The sequence below is a fragment of the Halichoerus grypus genome, chromosome 1 (genome assembly GCF_964656455.1).
Source record: "Halichoerus grypus chromosome 1, mHalGry1.hap1.1, whole genome shotgun sequence".
NCBI classification, from domain to species: Eukaryota; Metazoa; Chordata; class Mammalia; order Carnivora; family Phocidae; genus Halichoerus; species Halichoerus grypus.
The window spans coordinates 192,400,417-192,418,685 of record NC_135712.1 but is presented as its reverse complement, the minus strand read 5'-3'; the positions used below and the strand labels follow the sequence as shown (position 1 = coordinate 192,418,685).

At 35.9% G+C, this 18,269-nt stretch overlaps 2 protein-coding genes across 10 annotated transcripts in view; one reads left to right on the top strand and one right to left on the bottom strand.

Moving 5' to 3' along the window:
• CCDC66 (coiled-coil domain containing 66) overlaps positions 1-6,210 on the top strand; it is a 78,592-nt gene extending 72,382 nt beyond the window's left edge. The window contains exon 19 of the mRNA XM_036082430.2: positions 5,926-6,210. Within this exon, the coding sequence (XP_035938323.2) occupies positions 5,926-5,964 (39 nt within the window). The 3' untranslated portion in view covers positions 5,965-6,210. The remainder of the gene's footprint in view (positions 1-5,925) is intronic.
• The window catches only part of TASOR (transcription activation suppressor), a 51,330-nt gene that overhangs the window by 15,926 nt on the left and 17,135 nt on the right, over positions 1-18,269 (bottom strand). For 8 of the 9 annotated variants that reach the window (XM_078076881.1, XM_078076872.1, XM_078076870.1 and 5 more), the window contains exons 9-15: positions 17,482-17,587; positions 16,582-16,685; positions 16,400-16,503; positions 6,751-6,823; positions 6,594-6,665; positions 4,970-5,671; positions 1,280-1,686 (exon numbers count right to left, since the gene is read on the bottom strand). In XM_078076881.1, the coding sequence (XP_077933007.1) occupies positions 1,280-1,686; positions 4,970-5,671; positions 6,594-6,665; positions 6,751-6,823; positions 16,400-16,503; positions 16,582-16,685; positions 17,482-17,587 (1,568 nt within the window). The remainder of the gene's footprint in view (positions 1-1,279; positions 1,687-4,969; positions 5,672-6,593; positions 6,666-6,750; positions 6,824-16,399; positions 16,504-16,581; positions 16,686-17,481; positions 17,588-18,269) is intronic. The other variant, XM_078076875.1, reaches the window with a different exon arrangement.

The following is an 18,269-nucleotide window of genomic DNA, read 5'->3' as shown; positions in this document are numbered from 1 at the left end:
ACCCAATGTGGGGCTTGAACTCACAACCCTGAGACCTAGAGTCGCATGTTCCACTTCTTTTTTTGATAGCAAATCCACAAGCTTCAATCTAAACATTACAAATGAGTAAAATCAGCATGGCAAAGTTAAAATACTCTGGTCTTTAATTAAAACACAATGTTTCCCCTCAAAACATAATTTGATGTTGATTTAGAGCACAGGTTGGTAAGCTTTTTCAGTAAAGCACCAAATATTTTAGGCTTTGTGGGCCAGATACTCAGGTCTGCCACTGTAGTGCAAAAGCAGCCAGAGGAAATACCTAAACAAATGGCTGTGTTCCTCTGTGTTCCACTAAAACCTTAATTACAAAAATAGGCAGTGGGTGGGGACACCCAGGTGGCTCAGTCACTTAAGAATCCGGCTCTTGATTTTGGCTCAGATCATGATCTCAGGGTTGCGAGATTGAGCCCCATGTTGGGCTGCCTAAAATTCTCCCTCTCCCTCTCCCACACGCACGCACTCTAGCTCTCAAAAAAATAAAAAATTAAATTAAAAAAGGCAGTGCGCAGAGTTTGGCCCATGCTCCCATCGACTCAATTTAGAGTATTAAATATGTCAGGAAATGTTAATAATATAAGTTAGTTACATAAGTTACATACTTCCCCAAGTGGGTCTCCTACCATCATCCTCCTAAAATAATGGAGAAAGCCTGGGGACATGCATATGACTTTTATTCAAAGGCAGGGAAGAGAAATCGGAGGGAAAAGTGAATTAGAAATAAACCCTTAGGAAAATGGGGCCATCCTGTTATTGTTATTCCCCAGAGATGCAGCCACTTTTTGGGGGAGACAAGGTTACTTCTCAGCTAGAGATCAGTACTCTCTAAGGTTGCTTCATAAACAAACTGGATGTCCTGTCAAGCAATGCTGAGAGACATTTCAGAGATAATCCTTAAAGGACACTCACTTTCCATTCTTACTTGCATGAAAAATACTAAGTACCTGATCTTGTTTCTATCACTTTTGGCCAGCAGAAAGCCAATCTTTTGAGGATGCAATTTTATTAGCTATATATAAGCTGATATACATAATCCTATAAGCAGGAAGGAAAACAGCTACTTCTGCATTTATCCCTTTGTAACAAGAAATAACTTAGAAATACTCCGCTGGACAGATACTTTCATTGCAATGTGTATTTTATTTCTTTTTGAAAGGGAAAAAATCCCACTGAAACAAACCTACATCCTCTTTCAGACACACATTCACAAACCAACAAAGATAATCAAAAGACATATGCTTACTTCTTTCAAATGTAGTTTATGGTCAGTGCCTGCTTCACTGGTAGAAATAGCAATAGGATACTTTAACAATGATGTATCAACTTCTAGCAATGGGCTCTGAGTGCCCTTAAAATGCACATTTTCAATTTTTGCACAAGTAGGCTGCTCATATTCTTTCTTATCTGGGGGAGAGTTCAACTCATACTCATGCTTTTGCCTCAGCTCTTCATAGGCATCATCAGTGTTCAATCCTAAGGCTTTGTTGACTGTGTCTGTCAAGGATGCATCAGAATGACGTGCATTTGCCAGTGTTTCTGATAGCCAATTAAACAGCCGATGGATATCAGCAACACCGGAGTTAGAGGTATCCTGCTGCTGCTGTCTCAAATCAACATCATGCCCAAGAGAGCCAATAGGCTGCAGAGACTCTGAAGGGAAAGAGAAAGAAAACCCATCTCTTAAAGTCAAGTTTGGAATGTTTGCATAAAAATTTAAAAATCAAATATATCTAAAAATTAATTATCCTAAGATATTTATGGGCAGGAATCCAATCAGACCACTGGTTTAGACTGCACAAGTACATCCATCCCTTTCTTTACAAATATAACTAGTTCTAAAATTTTGCACACAGCGGGCACCCAGGGTCTTGGGATTGAGCCCCGCATCAGGCTCCTTGCTCAGAGGGGAGCTTGCTTTTCCCTCTCCCTTTGGTGCTCCCTCTGCTTATATGCTTTCTCTTTCAAATAAATAAATAAAATCTTTAAAAAATAGTAAGAAAAAATAAATAAAATTTTGCACATAGCTAAAAATTCCCATAAATGAAGTTTATTTTCATCATAATTTGAAAATTGTATTAATGGAGAAATGAGCTCAGACATCATGTTGGTAGTATGGATAATATATATTAATATATTAATACCTGTACTGTAGTTACCTTAAACTCTACTACCAAAATCCCAATCAGTTTAATCCGTTTTATCTGACTTGAAAACAGATAAAATATCTGTACTTGCTATTTTGCAAAATGTTAGAGAAGGATATGCAGATTACATTTAAATCTACTAAAAAAAACAAACCATGGCTTAATTTGATTTCTATCTCCTCTACACCTATTAGATTTTGTCTTTAAGATATCGACATTCTTATAATCTAAAACCTTATCTTGAATGACTAATTTCATAACAAAACTAAGATACTAGAGATACAAAATCATCCTGAAAAAAGCCATACCAAACTTGCACTAAGACCAAAAAGTACTATGAAAGAAAACATGTTAAGACATGGTTACAAGCAGGTATAAATCTGGGTAATCTGCATTATACCATTATTAAAAACCTGCAAAGGGAACAGACATTCAGAAAGTCATGTGCTTTTTAATGCTGAAGGAGGATAAAGCCTGGATAGATGCCAGGATTTCCAATTTAAGCAGGGTATAATGTACCACCGGGGGAAAAAAAATTTAGAAACAACAAAGTACATCCTGTATGATCCTACCTATATGAATTATAAAATCATAGAAGTGGAAACACTAATACATAAAGACAGAAAGCACATCAGTGGTGGGGTGGGGTGAGATTACAAAGGAGTGTAAGGTAACATCTGGGGGTAATGAAAATGTTCTATAAATTGGAGTGGTAGTAACATAACTATCAAAATTCATCTTTAAGCTGTGCCTTTAAAATGGGTATATTTTATGTAAATCATACCTCAAAAAGGTTAATGTAAAATGGGGTAGGGAAGATAGGAGGTTACCGCTTATAAAATGAGTGGGTTCACCACCAAATCAAGATGAGGGTATTCTAAAAGTTAGAATCCAACCTTTAAATCTCTATTTTCAGAAATCAAAAATAAAGTGTACAAAATAACTAAAAAGAAACACAAATGAGGAACACCTAGAAATCCAAGTCTGACTGTCACTAGTTCCAGTTTAACCTATCTCCCCCTTCTCCCCTGCCCTACTTCTACTTTGGCCTATTGGCATGGCTTTCCCTCCATTTTAATTATTGATAAAGCCTGACTGTCACCCACAACTATTTTTTCACATATATAAAATTAGTCAATTATCAGCTAAAACAGTGCTGAAATTTAAATATCTTAACCATATGTGCCAGTGCTAGTAAATACAGCCAAGTTTAAGAAAAATTTTTTGTCAGTCACAACTAAGTTATGAATTAAACATGGACTAATGAACTACATAACTTTAGCTTCTACAGATTTTCTCATCTGTAAATTAAGGATAATAATGTCTACCACTCAAGAACTAAATGAGTCCATACATGTAAAGTACCTGGCACATGGTAAGCACTTAATTCTCAAGATACCAGGTCAACAGTGTAAGACAGTGCAGATCAGTAAATGTCAATAGGTTCAGCATGGCGTAAGCTAAAGGAAATAGAAACCATCAAGAAGTAGAACAGCCATAAATCTAGGGAGGGATATGAACTGCAAAGATATGCAGCTTGAGAGAAATGAAAGATGCTTCAGGAAGAAAGAGGAGTGTAAAGGGCTGACTATGACATATTCTGAGAGATGAACCCTAATCAAGGAATACGTGAAAAAAGAATGGGAAACATGGTTACCCAGGTGGTACATGCCCAGTCTATAAAAAACTTTTGAAAAGACGAATACGAAGCTGAGACTGGAAGAATATGAGACTGAAATGGTTGATGGATGCCAGGAAAGCCACCCAAGAGGTTAAGAACAAGATGAAAATGTTGGAAAGAAAAAGAGAACACAGGTCAAGTAAAGAAAAAACACTTGAAAGTTACTGAAGACAACAGCCTTGTCAAACAGAACTTTCTGCCATGATGGAAATGTTCTCTATTTGCGCTATTTCAATATAGTGGTACGGCTTATGAAATGTTCCAAGTATAATACATGAAATGAATTATTTCATTTTAATTTAAACTTAAATAACAACACGTGGCCAGTGGCTGCCATATGTGCAGAAAGAGAGGAAGTAAAGGAGAGCAGATAAGTGAAAAGTAACTGAGGATACAAGCACTGATTCCTCAGAGAACAGTAAAAAAACACTGATTTAACCTAGTCAGTTCTGAGACACACTGAATTTGAACATATACAAGTAAAACAGCTTAGTAAGAAACAGGAATGGCATACTGATATCTGCCATAAAGAAGAACAGCAGCAGCACAAAATTCAAAGGTCCATGAACTCAAAGACATTTCATGCTTATTTTAGCAGTGGGAAGATATTAAAAATCTAGATGCAAAAATGTTTTAGAATACTTGCAATATTGAAACACACACTTAAAAGAAGGGTCTCCCATTTCTGTCTTTAACTGTCAACTAAAACAAAGAAAAATAGAAAAAAGAAAAAGCCAAACATATTACTGGACTGACTCCTGGGGTAGAAAAAAGTGTGTATGCATCTAAAAAATCGAATTTTAAAGCTCAGAAGGTTCCTTACACTAAGCAATATGCTAAAAGAACCCAATATTCAATGTACTTGTACTAAAAGGACAAGAACTCCAATTAATAGGATAACAGCCAAGCATACTTTATTTTCCTCATATTTGCCTAAGCTACACAATTCAGAAATCTGATGTACTTTCTTTACAAAAACAGGGGACAGGCTGGATTGGTTCTGAGGCTGTAACTTGCAGAACCCTGTACTAGGGGAAAGGACAGAACTACTTTACTATATTTTTGGTTGTTATTTTTATACTGTGTAAAAGCAACCTGATATTTTTACCTTCATACAGATGGCAATTTTCAGATAAATTACTGGTTTTGGCGAGCTTTCTCATATTTTCAGGTAGATCCTCAAGCTTCCTCTTCAAGACAGTTTTGCTTCTCATATCTTCTGTGTCTGAGTCCCCACCCACATTTTTTTTCCTACACTGAATTAAATTAATCAATTCTTTGACTCTATCCTTATCATAATCCAAAGAGTGAGAGGACTTCTGCTTTCTAGGTATAATAGTTTCACCCCTTGAGTTATTTCGTTTTCCAAATTTCATTTTTGTACCATTCATTTCTTCTTCTTGGCCTTCATAATCTGAGAGTGGACTGAACTGTTGAAGTTTCCTATTTTCTTCAAAAAGCTCTTTTAATTTACAAATTGGTAACTGATACATTTCAGGCCGAAAAATATAGGCATGCAAACAATTATCAATATGGGATTTATTTTTTGGAGCTGAGTATAAGAATTTTTTATCATCTAATCGTGAATCGTATGGAAACATGATAAACTCTCGTTTACCTGAACCAAAACCTCGCTTAAAAAATTCATTTACATACTTTTCAACAACAGAATGAAAATTTATAGTATTTATATTTTTGAATTCCTTTCGACACTGAATCAAAGCAAACTGTAAAAACTGAGTTATTTTTAATACATCTGTCATGCTCTCATGTCTCTTCTGTGGTGTTGCATTAGTTGAACCTTTTTGTGCTGTAAACAAACAAAAAAGCAAACCATGTTAGCAATCAAGAATCAAACACAGATCTACATTTTGTCAAAGAAATGCAACAACATTCATACATTAATGGTAAACCAAACCAGGAGTATGTACCCTAATACATATATGCAATATAGAAATAACTTCTAAAAACAGGCCAATAAGAAACTAAAACAAAATTGTAGGAGATATTTTTAAAGGGTAAAACACCCACTCATTAAAGATCTTCATTTCTTATTGTCCCTAGGGATTGAACTGGTGGCAAGCAAAATGTAAGGAGAAATAAAGAAGCAAGGCAAGATCTGAGACTCCTAGCAAGAGAATCCTGCAACTGATAGCAATGTCACTCCTTCCTGCTATACTGTAATAAGTTTAACTTTACATTAATGTTCTATCCCCATAGCAGATATCTAAACACCAAGTGGCTACAATTGAAAATGTCATTCTTAATCTAACAGTGAAACCCATCAGTGTGAATTCTACCTTAATATAGCATTGAAGTATGTTCTTAGAAACAGTGAATAGCAAATTTTCTCTAACACCAGTGTGAAAAATTTTTTATTAATTTTAAATGGCCTAAATTTAACCTAGCACATGATCTTTTATTGTTGCTAAAATTTGAATGCAAAAATGAACTCAGCTAAAAAATTCTAATAATATAAAACCCTAGAAGCCACTACGGTATTTTAATAATTACAATCAAGGTTTATTTAGTGAAAACAATGGTAACACCCAAAAATTTTCCACTAAAAAATAATCAGGTCATATATAATTTGTTTTATTTGCTAATACCTCTTAATACCCCCAGTATTTCCCAAAATATGATATAAGAAACAAAATGTTTACTGAGTTATCTGAAAAATTTCAATGAAATGTAAGTATCAGTGACTTGATTTAGATATTCAAAGAACTTACAAGTAACTATGCCTCTAGGTTCTTGAAATAGAAATAAAGCATGTAGCACTCGAGACTTGGCAGTCTGATGTTCTAAAAAAACAGAAGCCAAACTGATTAGCAATATGTTCTAACAAAAAAATTAAAAAGAACTGTAAAAATTAAAGAGATCACCTACCATATGGAGAAACCATTTGACAAGGAGAGAGAAGAAAAAGGTATCCGCGGTCTCCCAAAGGTTTAACAAGAACCTGCATTTTTGGAAGAGGGAAGAATTTGAATCTGCTTCATTATTACTCATCATAAGGCAGGCACATAGCAGTTTCTAATAATTGTAAAGAAAACAAGTTATTGATAGTCTTTCTTTAGGAAAAATATTGTTACCAAATTAAAAACTCTACCAATTCTGATTAACAGAATTCCAATCAAACAAAAATTCCCTAGTTTTCATACAAGTAAAAACAAGAAAATATTACTGAATAAATTTCCCTAATTAACTGTGAAACCAACTTGATTTTTCCTTGACACTAAAATACAAGGACCAAATTAAAGACTTCAAATACCTTCCTCAACAATTCAAAAGACATGTTATTAATTGCCAAGGCAGTGTGCTAGATGTTGGGGGTATAAAACAAGTATAGCACAAACATTACCTTTCATGAGTTCAAGCTAATCTCAAATGAAATGTGTTGCTATAATCTAGTTCTTCACATAGTTAATGAACACCTTTCAACCTAAGGCAATTTGCCTTGCCAGAAATAACTTCAAAGACAAGCAACACAAGAACCTTGATCATGAGAAATTTATAACTGGGTGGAGAGTAACACAAGAAATATCAATAATTATTCAAGACAGAAAAGTTCTTAAAAAAACAACAGGAAGAAAAAAAATATAGTTTATAGTTGGAAAAGATACTGAGAGTGTACTTCAGGTGGATTTTGAAGGATGGAAACACTGCCAACAGGTGGATTTTGAAGGATGGGAACACTGCCAAGAGCCTAAGATTATGGGAAGGACATTTCAATAGAGTCAACATCATGAGCAAAGGCAGAATTATAACTGATGAATGGTTTGCAGGCATTACAGTACTTATGACTAGCAAAAGGGTGATGACAGACTAGGACAAACATACAAGTCTAGAAGGAAAGATTGTGGGCTCGATTGTAAAAAGACAAGAATGCCAGGTTAGCCAGGAATGCCCTTAAGGGTATATGCCCTTGACAAAAACAGACACACAGATCAATGGAACAGAATAGAGAGCCCAGAAATGGACCCTCAACTCTATGGTCAACTAATCTTTGACAAAGCAGGAAAGAATGTCCAATGGAAAAAAGACAGTCTCTTCAAAAATGGTGTTGGGAAAATTGGATAGCTACATGCAGAAGAATGAAACTGGACCATTTCCTTACACCACACAAAAAAAGAGACTCAAAATGGATGAAAGACCTAAATATGAGACAGAAATCCATCAAAATCCTTGAGAACGCAGGCAGCAACCTCTTCGACCTCAGCCGCAGCAACTTCTTCCTAGAAACATCACCAAAGGCAAAGGGAAGCAAGGGCAAAAATGAACTGGGACTTCATCAAGATAAAAAGCTTTTGCACAGCAAAGGAAACAGTCAACAAAACCAGAAGACAACGGACATAATGGGAGAAGATATTTGCAAATGACGTATCAGACAAAGGGCTAGTATCCAAAATCTATAAAGAACTTATCAAACTCAACACCCAAAGAACAAATAATCCAATCAAGAAATGGGCAGAAGACATGAACAGACATTTCTGCAAACAAGACATCCAAATGGCCAACAGACACTGAAAAAGTGCTCAACATCACTCAGCATCAGGGAAATCCAAATCAAAACCTCAATGAGATACACCACCTCACACCAGTCAGAATGGCTAAAATTAACAAGTCGGGAAACGACAGATGTTGGCGAGGATGCGGAGAAAGCGGAACCCTCCTACGCTGTTTGTTGGTGGGAATGCAAGCTGGTGTAGCCACTCTGGAAAAACAGTATGGAGGTTCCTCAAAAAGTTGAAAATACAGCTACCCTATGACTCAGCAATTGCACTACTGGGTATTTACCCCAAAGATACAAATGTAGTGATCCGAACGGGCACGTGCACTCCAGTGTTCATAGTAGCAATGTCCACAATAGCCAAACTATGGAAAGTGGCCAGATGTCCATCAACAGATGAATGGATAAAGAAGATGTGGTATACATATATACAATGGAATATTATGCATCCATCAAAAAAAAAAAGAAATCTTGCCATTTGCAACAACATGGACGGAACTAGAGGGTATTATGCTAAGCAAAATAAGTCAATCAGAGAAAGGTAAGTATCGTATGATCTCACTGATATGAGGAATTTGAGAAACAAGACAGAATCATATGGGAAGGGAGGGAAAAATGAAACAAGATGAAACCAGAGAAGGAGACAAACCATAAGAAACTCCTAATCTCAGGAAACAAACTGAGGGTTGCGGAGTGGAGGGGGGTGGGAGGGATGGGGTAGCTGGGTGATGGACACTAGGGAGGGTAGGTACTATGGTGAGCGCTGTGAATTGTGTAAGACTGATGAATCACAGACCTGAAACAAATAGTACATTATATGTTAATTTAAAAAAATTAAAAAAAAAGTATATGCCCTTTTGAACTGGAGTTCAAAAAACAACAAAGGAAACCTCAACAACACTGTGCAGGAGAGGGAAAGAAAACAATGTAATGCAAAGAAAGTTCATGAGCTACTGCAATCGTTCGCAGTATGTTTTAGATTAAAGAAAGGGGAAGTAAAGGAAGATCTAAGGATGACAGTTGAACACAAAAGGTTATCTGGGCTCTGAAAGGAAATATGTGCTACCTAAATTCCTACTAAACAATTCCAGTAAACAAAGTCCGTGTAAGAACCCGTAATTTAATGGACAAAAAGTGACTGCTATCAACTGACATTTAATAAAAACACTGAACAGCCAGAAGATGGACAATGTACATGCAAAATTCTTGTTTCAAACTTAAATACTTATGTCCAAAACGTTTCATTTTTATGTATTTATTTTGAGAGAGAGCATGCACAGGGGGGCAGGGGGAGTGGGGGCAGAGGAGAGAAAGAATCTCAAGCAGACTCCCTGTTGAGCACACAGCCTGACACGGGGCTCGATCTCACAACCCTGAGATCATGACCTGATCAAGAGTCAGACGCTTAACCTACTGAGCCACCTGCACCCCCAAAACATTTTACATATCATATCCCTTTTAAAATTTTACCCAACTCTTGGTTTGTCAGAACACGAAGCTGGGAAGCATGAGTAAGATTTTCATGTTTTGTGGTCGTTAAGGAAAAACAGATTATTTTAATGTTTCACCCACTCCAATACCAGGTTTTTAAAAATTCCTTTGGCTCAGTGCCATAAAGACCCTTGTCTTCTAAGGAGCCTCAACATCCCCAGAGACCCATGGCCCACAGGGAATCCACACACAGAAACAACACTCCGGCAGACAGAGGCCCTAACAGTAGTATCTTTGCCTTTAGCTCCCAGAAACACTTTAAATGCTGTAGGAGAAAGAAAGACCTATGAACTCCGTGCTTCTGCTGCCTCTATTACACCTTACTGTTTTCCTCCCCTCAGAAAACAGTATTAACCCAGTCTGCCAATTTTTATTACTTGATTCTACTATTTTGACTTTTCAGATAAACATTACAGGTAACATGGTACAAAAACAAAAATGTTGGGGGACCTGGCTGGCTCAGTTGGTAGAGCGTGTGACTCTTGATCTTGGGGTTGTGAGTTCAAGCCCCATGTTGGATGTGGAGATTACTTAAAAATAAAATCTTTCCAGGGCACCTGGGTGGCTCAGCTGGTTAAGAGTCTGGCTCTTGGTTTTGGCTCAGGTCATTATCTCAGGATTCTGGGATCCAGCCCCATGTCAGGCTCCACGCTCAGCAGAGAGTCTGCTTGAGATTCTCTCTCCTCTCCCTCTGCCCCTCCACCCTGCTCACATTCTCTCTCTAAAATAAATAAAAATAAAATCTTTCCCCTGAAACTAATACTACACTATATGTTAACTAACTTGAATTTATATAAAAACTAAAAGAATAATAAAGTCTTAAAAAAAAATAAAAATGTTTTACAAATATAAAACAGCAAGCTCACAACCTAGAAGGAAATAAACTACCCAAAGTGAGATTTAGCAGCAACAACAGATTCCAATACCCAAGGACTTCAAATTAGAATTATAGATGTAACATATAAAACAAGAGGTTATGAGCGGCTTAAAGAAATAATTGGTAGAACTGAAGACATGTTCACACAAAAACTGGTACACAAATGTTCATAGCAGCTTATTTATAACAGCCAAAGAATGGAAACAATTGATGAATGGACAAAATGCGGTATTATCCACACAAGGAAATACTGTTCAGCCATGAAAAGGAATGAAGTACTGATACATGCTACAACATGGGATGAACCTTAAAAGTATTATGCTAATTGCACTACTGGGTATTTACCCCAAAGATACAAATGTAGGGATCCAAAGGGGTACGTGCACCCCGATGTTTATAGCAGCAATGTCCACAATAGCCAAACTATGGAAAGAGCCAAGATGTCCATCGACAGATGAATGGATAAAGAAGATGTGGTATATATATACAATGGAATATTATGCAGCCATCAAAAGGAATGAGATCTTGCCATTTCCAACGACATGGATGGAATTGGAGGGTGTTATGCTGAGCGAAATAAGTCAATCAGAGAAAGACATGTATCATATGACCTCACTGATATGAGGAATTCTTAATCCCAGGAAACAAACTGAGGGTTGCTGGAGTGGGGGGTTGGGTGGGAGGGATGGGGTGACTGGGTGATAGACACTGGGGAGGGTATGTGCTATGGTGAGCGCTGTGAATTGTACAAGACTGCTGAATCACAGATCTGTACCTCTGAAACAAATAATGCAATATACGTTAAGAAAAAAAAAAGAAGAAGATAGCAGGAGGGGAAGAAGGAAGGGGGGGAATCAGAGGGGGAGACGAACCATGAGAGACGATGGACTCTGAACAACAAACTGAGGGTTCTAGAGGGGAGGGGGGTGGGAGGATGGGTTAGCCTGGTGATGGGTATTGAGGAGGGCACGTTCTGCATGGAGCACTGGGTGTTATGCACAAACAATGAATCATGGAACACTATATCTAAAACTAATGATGTAATGTATGGGGATTAACATAACAATAAAAAAATTAAAAAAAAAACACATAAGCTCTCCTGAATCTCCAGCTTGCTGACTGCAAATCTTGGAACTTTTTAGCCTCCATAATTGTGTGAGCCAATTCTTTGTAATAAATCTTTCTATATATGTACATCCTACTAGTTCTGTTCCTCTGGAGAACTCTAATGCAGCAATATACCATATTACCGTCTTGATAAATGCCCCCCCCCAAAAGCATTCAATAAATTCAAAACCCATCATGGTTAAAAAAATGAAGAAAATTTTTAAACTGATAAATAGGTTTGTGAAAAACCTACTGCAAACTTCCTATCTAGTGGTTAATGTTAGACGTGTTCTTTTGAAAATCAAAAAGATAAGAAAATGCCTACAACTACCACTTTTATTCAACATTGTACTAGAGATCCTAGTTACACAGTAATACAAGAAAGAGAAATAAAAAGCTTAAGGACTAGAGAGGAAAAAAACAAAACAATGTTGCTCCCAGATAATAAAGTCTATACAGCAATCCCAAATAATGTATAAAAGAGAACAAATTATTCAAATTTCATACACTGATCTAACATAAAATCAATATATAAATATCAATTACATTTTTATATACACAAAAAACAGAAAATGTACTGAAATGGGAAATATTGTTTATAATGGCATCAAAAAGAGTAAGATGCCTGGGGATAAACTGAACAAAAACTAAGCAAGATGTATATCCAGAAAATTATAAAACCCTGTTAAAAGAATACCCTAAAGGAGTAAAGAGATAATCTTGTTCATGGATAAGACAGCATCATAGAAGACCTCCATTCTCTCAAATTTGATCTACAGATTTAATAAAACTCCAATTAAGAAATCCCAATAGGGTTTTATTGGGGGAGAAGAGGGGGTTGGAAGGGGGAATCTTAAAAGCTGATTCTAAATTTTTTTTTAAAAAAGCAAAGCTGAAACTTAAATTTTTGAAAAAAGCTAAATCTCAAATAGCAAAACACTCCTTAAAAGGATGAAAAAAGTGGGGCAGTTGGCCCTACCTCCTATCAAGGCTTCTTAGTGGAGAAAAGCGGGACTATTCAATAAATGGTTCAGAACAACTTGTTATTCATATTGGGAAAAAGTGAAGTAGGATTCCTACATTATATCATACAAAACAAACAAACAAACAAAAACATGTAGGCAAAATCATAACACATTCACAAGAAAACCTAGGGCAATACTTGTAAGATCTAGGGGTAAGGAAAGATTTCTTAAAGTCACAAACAGTGCTTAACATTCAGGCAGATAAACTTAATTACATTAAGAACATCTGTTCTTCAAAAATACACCATGAATAAAAAAGGCAAGCACAGATTACGAAAAAAAAAATTCTAGCACACATACCTCAATATTAGTACCCAAAATATATATAAAATTCCTCAAATTAGTAAGAAAACAAGCCACTCAAAGGAAAAATAGGCAAGTGAACACTAAAAGAAATAAATTTATAAAAGGATGATCAACTCATATTTCAGGAAAATACAGGCTAAAATCACAGTACAATATAATTTATAACTACCAGATTGGCAAGATTTTGCCAGCCTGACTGTACCAGTGACTGTGTGAATTAAGGAGAACTTGCTGGTAATAGAGGATATAAATTGGTACACTTAAAACAATATCGCATTATCTTGTAAAGCCAGTCATGTGTTTATGATTCAGTAACTCTACTTATAGATAATAAATCTAATATACTAGATACATACCCCAAAGAAATATATGGAATATATATATATATATATATAGAATGTTCACATCAGAAATAACATTCAAATTTAGGGACAGCCATCATTTTCCTCTATATTAAGTTAGTTTTAAGAATTATTAACTTATCCCCTACCAAAAGAGAGCTCAATATAACTTTACTTACATTATAAATCTCCCTGTGAGAAAATAAAATTTCCCTAGGTTTCTCAGTGGTCCTCCACCAAAACTAGCCTTCTGATACACAGAAAAGTAAATATAAAGATAGGGAATGTTTGCTTTCATTTCCCCCAGAAATATTTTACTTCTCACATATTTTCAGAATTAGATCTGTAGCCAATTATCTAAGTAACTGCTCTGATTGAAAAGGGTAATTAAATTTCCCTTATCTCCCTGAGAGTGCCGAGTCAGTACACAAGAGGGCCAAGAGGTTATAGCACAGATTAGTTCCTATATTAAGCCCCAAGGTGCCAGGAAGACTTAGGTATTTATATTTCAAGGATGAATGAGTCCCAGAAACTTGGAGATGTCCCAGAGGGCTAAGTGCCTCCTGAAGAGATTTTATTTATTTACTACAGGATTGGAGTTAATATTCATTACTGTTTTCAAGAACTTTCCAGGAAGGGAGGGAGATAGTGGCCTCCTTCCTTTAATAAGCAAAGAAAAACCATTTTTCCTCATCCCTTGCCTGTGGAATGTCCAGCTACTTGCATAGGATAACTGACCTGTCTTTCCTTGGGATGCCCTAAGGTTAAAGACTAGGGCAAAGGAGGTACTGTGAGGTTCTCATTAAATCTCTGATCCATACTATATGTTGTATACATACTCAAGATGAAATTATTGAGAACCCAACAGTCCTCAATGCATCTTCCATCATCATTAGAACTATGAAGAAAGTAGCTATAGTTAGAATAATTCCCACTGAGGTTTGTAGGAAAAGGTATAGCTACACAAAATACCTAGGGTCCATTAGACTCAGGTAGTGTAACCTTGTGGAATGCTCATGCCCTCTAAGATACAGAATCTTACTTTATTTCTTAATTCTGGGAAAACCCAGTTCTCCAAGAACCTAATATAATATTTGCTCAGGTGAATAAAATACCAGTATCTTCCTATCCTGATTCTCACTACTAGAAATGGAACAGATATAATTTTCTGATAAACTCCTCATTGTCAAGACTCAATACTCATTTTCTGAAATGCAAGAACCAAACAGATTTGGATAACCCAGTATCTCACCATATCCAAACCTACTCTCTAAACTTTCACTTTCTGAACTCTGGAATTAAATAGATTTTGATTAGGAGGAACAGTTATATTTCAGAAGAAAACAAGAAATGTAAATATAAAAGTATATTCATATGTACTGAATGTGCATGTGTGTGTTCTAAGATGCCTAGCCCAAAGATTTCTAGCTGGTTAGTCAAAAAGTTACTGTTAGGGGCGCCTGGGCGGCTCAGTCGGTTAAGCGTCTGCCTTCGGCTCAGGTCACGATCCCAGGGTCCTGGGATCGAGCCCCACACCAGGCTCCCTGCTCAGCAGAGAGCCTGCTTCTCCCTCTGCCCACCGCCCCCCACCCCCCACTTGTGCTCTCTCTCTTTCCTTCAGATAAATAAATAAAATCTAAAAAAAAAAGTTATTGTTAGGTATCTACCAATTCCTAAGTGTATAAACTCTCCCTATAAGTTTTGCATACAATTTGACTCTCCCACCCATAAACATATATGTATACAATGAAATTCTACAAGCCATTAAAAATGCAGTTGCAAGTTCTGAAAATCATTGATACTAACCTCCACTTGACTACCTGGAAATTGAGGCTCAACAAAGTGAGGAGTAAAAGGCAGTCAACTGCTGAAAAACTTGTATTGCACATGGCATACCTGTGCAAAAAACTTCTTCCCCTCTCTACTGAAATGTTCCATCAACATTCAAACATGAGCCCCTCTCCTCTGTAACTACCTCCTCTCTTTCAGCTAAACTACACATAATAGCATGTATTCATTTTCTGTTCATTCCTGAATCCATCACAACTGATGCCTGACCTAATCCCTCTATCCAAACTCAATAAAATCAGTATCTATTATTGGATACACCTAGTAAATATGTCTTAAATCAGTCTCTTATATCATCATTCTTACCTTTCTCCTCCACCCACTATCACCCTCTAATGTAATGCTAGTTTTCTGCCTCATCTCCCCTTTTCAACTCATTCTCTACAGAGTAACCAAATAAATTTCCAAAACACAGATGTGATCATGTCGCACACACAATCAAAACCTCATGCTACTCCCTTTAAAACCCAATTGCTCTTAGGATTACATCCAAACTTCCAAATATTTGAACACTGCCTACATAACACTGCAGGACACAGCCCCCTACACACTTTTCTAGCCTCATGTCCTACCACTTTCTCTCAACTAGTGTTGTTGCTTTATTTCTTTTCAACCTCACCAAGCATCTTGTTCTTTCTGAATCTTCAAATATGGCATAGTCTCTACTGGAACAAACCATATCTATTTGAGGAACTCCATTTATCACTGTATAATCCAGAAGAATAGTCTCCTTATCTCATTTTTTACTGAAGTATAAACTCTGCATAAGAAAATGGTATTCAATAAATATTTGTTGTCACAATCACAAAATACAATAAAGATACTTCATGGGGAAGACTGGCTTGCAGAAGATCTAGCGTCATGGCTAAAATAAAAAGACCATAGTAAAACTGTTCGCTAAATAGTAGCAACAAAGAGACTTTATGGTGCTTTCAGAAGCAAAAATGAAATAAACTGAAACAATATGATCACTTATTCAAATACTTATTTCTAAGGAAGAATGAGGAATATTTTAAAACCTTTCACTCACAAGTTTTTCTTTCTCTAGTTTTTGTAGTAAACTCTCCATGTTACTTCCAATTCTTGTTTTTTCTACAACTTCATAAAGGCTGCAATACATTCCATTCTTCAAAACTGACATAAGAAAAAATACACTGTAAATATTAAATCAAATCTGCTTTTTATATATTTTAATAAAATTAAATTACTTACCTTCACTTGGACCTAAGTATGTTTCCTTATAAAACAGCGCTGGAGGGATTTTCTGTTTCAGATGATCAATACTCATAACTGTTTCAACATCTAACTTTTCAGGACTGAAAGAAAATTGAAAAGACATGTTTGCCTTACCTGTATGTTTAACTCTAGTAATGTTATTTCCTCCCCTCCCCTGCCCACATGAGGATCTTGGTGGAAAGCAGAGCACACTTATTAATATCATAGTTGATTCTAAAGAGGATTTGATATGGGAAGTCCAGATATATACAGAAGTAGAAAAAAAGACTGGCAGTATCACCAACCTTCCATCTTTAAGCCAGAAGTTAATCCTATACACCAATTTTACTAAACCAAAAAGGATAAAAGGCTGTCCTTTTATTAAAATTTCAAGTATGAACTGTTAATCTTCAAACATTTATGAAGGCCCATAATATTTACTGGGGTAGTAGCAAAAGATCATTCTAGACCTTTCTATTCCAATATATGCTGCACAGGACTGAAAAGAGTCTATAAATTTTAACTTCACTCACCCCATCAAAGCCATTTCCAACAAAGAACTGATAACTTTTAAGTCTATCATGTTCAAATTGCTAAATGAAAAATATATCTAATTAGGATAAAACTTTGAAAAATCACTTTTAAAATTTAAAATCACTTAGAAAGTTTTATGCCATAAATGTGTATGACTATTTAGCCCACTCTCAAACCAAGACAGAAAAGTAGAGGGCTCATTTTGCCAACTAAGTCTCCCAAGTTATTAATTTTTTAAAACAAATCAACATTTATATTCTTTTGGACCAAAGTAAAATTTAAATATAAGAATAAAAAGCAAAAGAAGAAACTGAATAGTTAGCAACCATTAATTGCTATTTTCTTATAATATAACGTACTTACAGCTTGATAGGCAAAAAAGCACGAGTGGCTGACCTCAGAGAAATATAACACAAAAGCTTTCCTTTATTTAAAAGCTGTCCTTTCCACAAGGTGTAGTTAAATTTATCTAAATAAAAAGAATAACACAATTCAGCCACTGGCAGCCCAGAAGCAAATACATGCTTACTAGATGGAAATAAGGGAAACACATCTAGAAACAATGTTTAAATAGAAGAACAGCAACAACAACAAAAAACAAAATGAACAAAAAACACCCATGACATTTCTATTTACAAGAGAGTTCAAATATTAGGATTTTTGTTTCAGTATCTTTTCTTTTACAGGGCTATTCCAGCCGCAAAAAATAACAAATTTATTTGTCTAAATGTCTTTATATCAGAAAGTTAAAGAGCAAAGACAATATATTTACTGCCCTCTTACTTCCCCCAAAAGAGACTATATTAAATCCAGTTAACTACATGAATTCCTAATAGCATCTCACACCCTCTACTCACTCTCTTTTCATTGTGGAGAAACTTGATGACAAAAAATGTCAGTATTGCTTTTAATCTTCTCTAGGTCTTATAAATCCTAAACCTCTGATAAATACAGTATTTTAAAAAGCTGAGTTGTGAAGTTTGTTTTATTTTTTATATTTATCCAAGTGCTAAAATCCTTTGGTCTATTCACAGTATTAGCAGCTTCCAAGAGAGACCTTATACTTGAACAACCAAATGCTGACGCTGCATCATAACATGGCCTCACCTCCTTTATCAGACTTTGCAGGTTTTTGTTCATTATAAAAATAA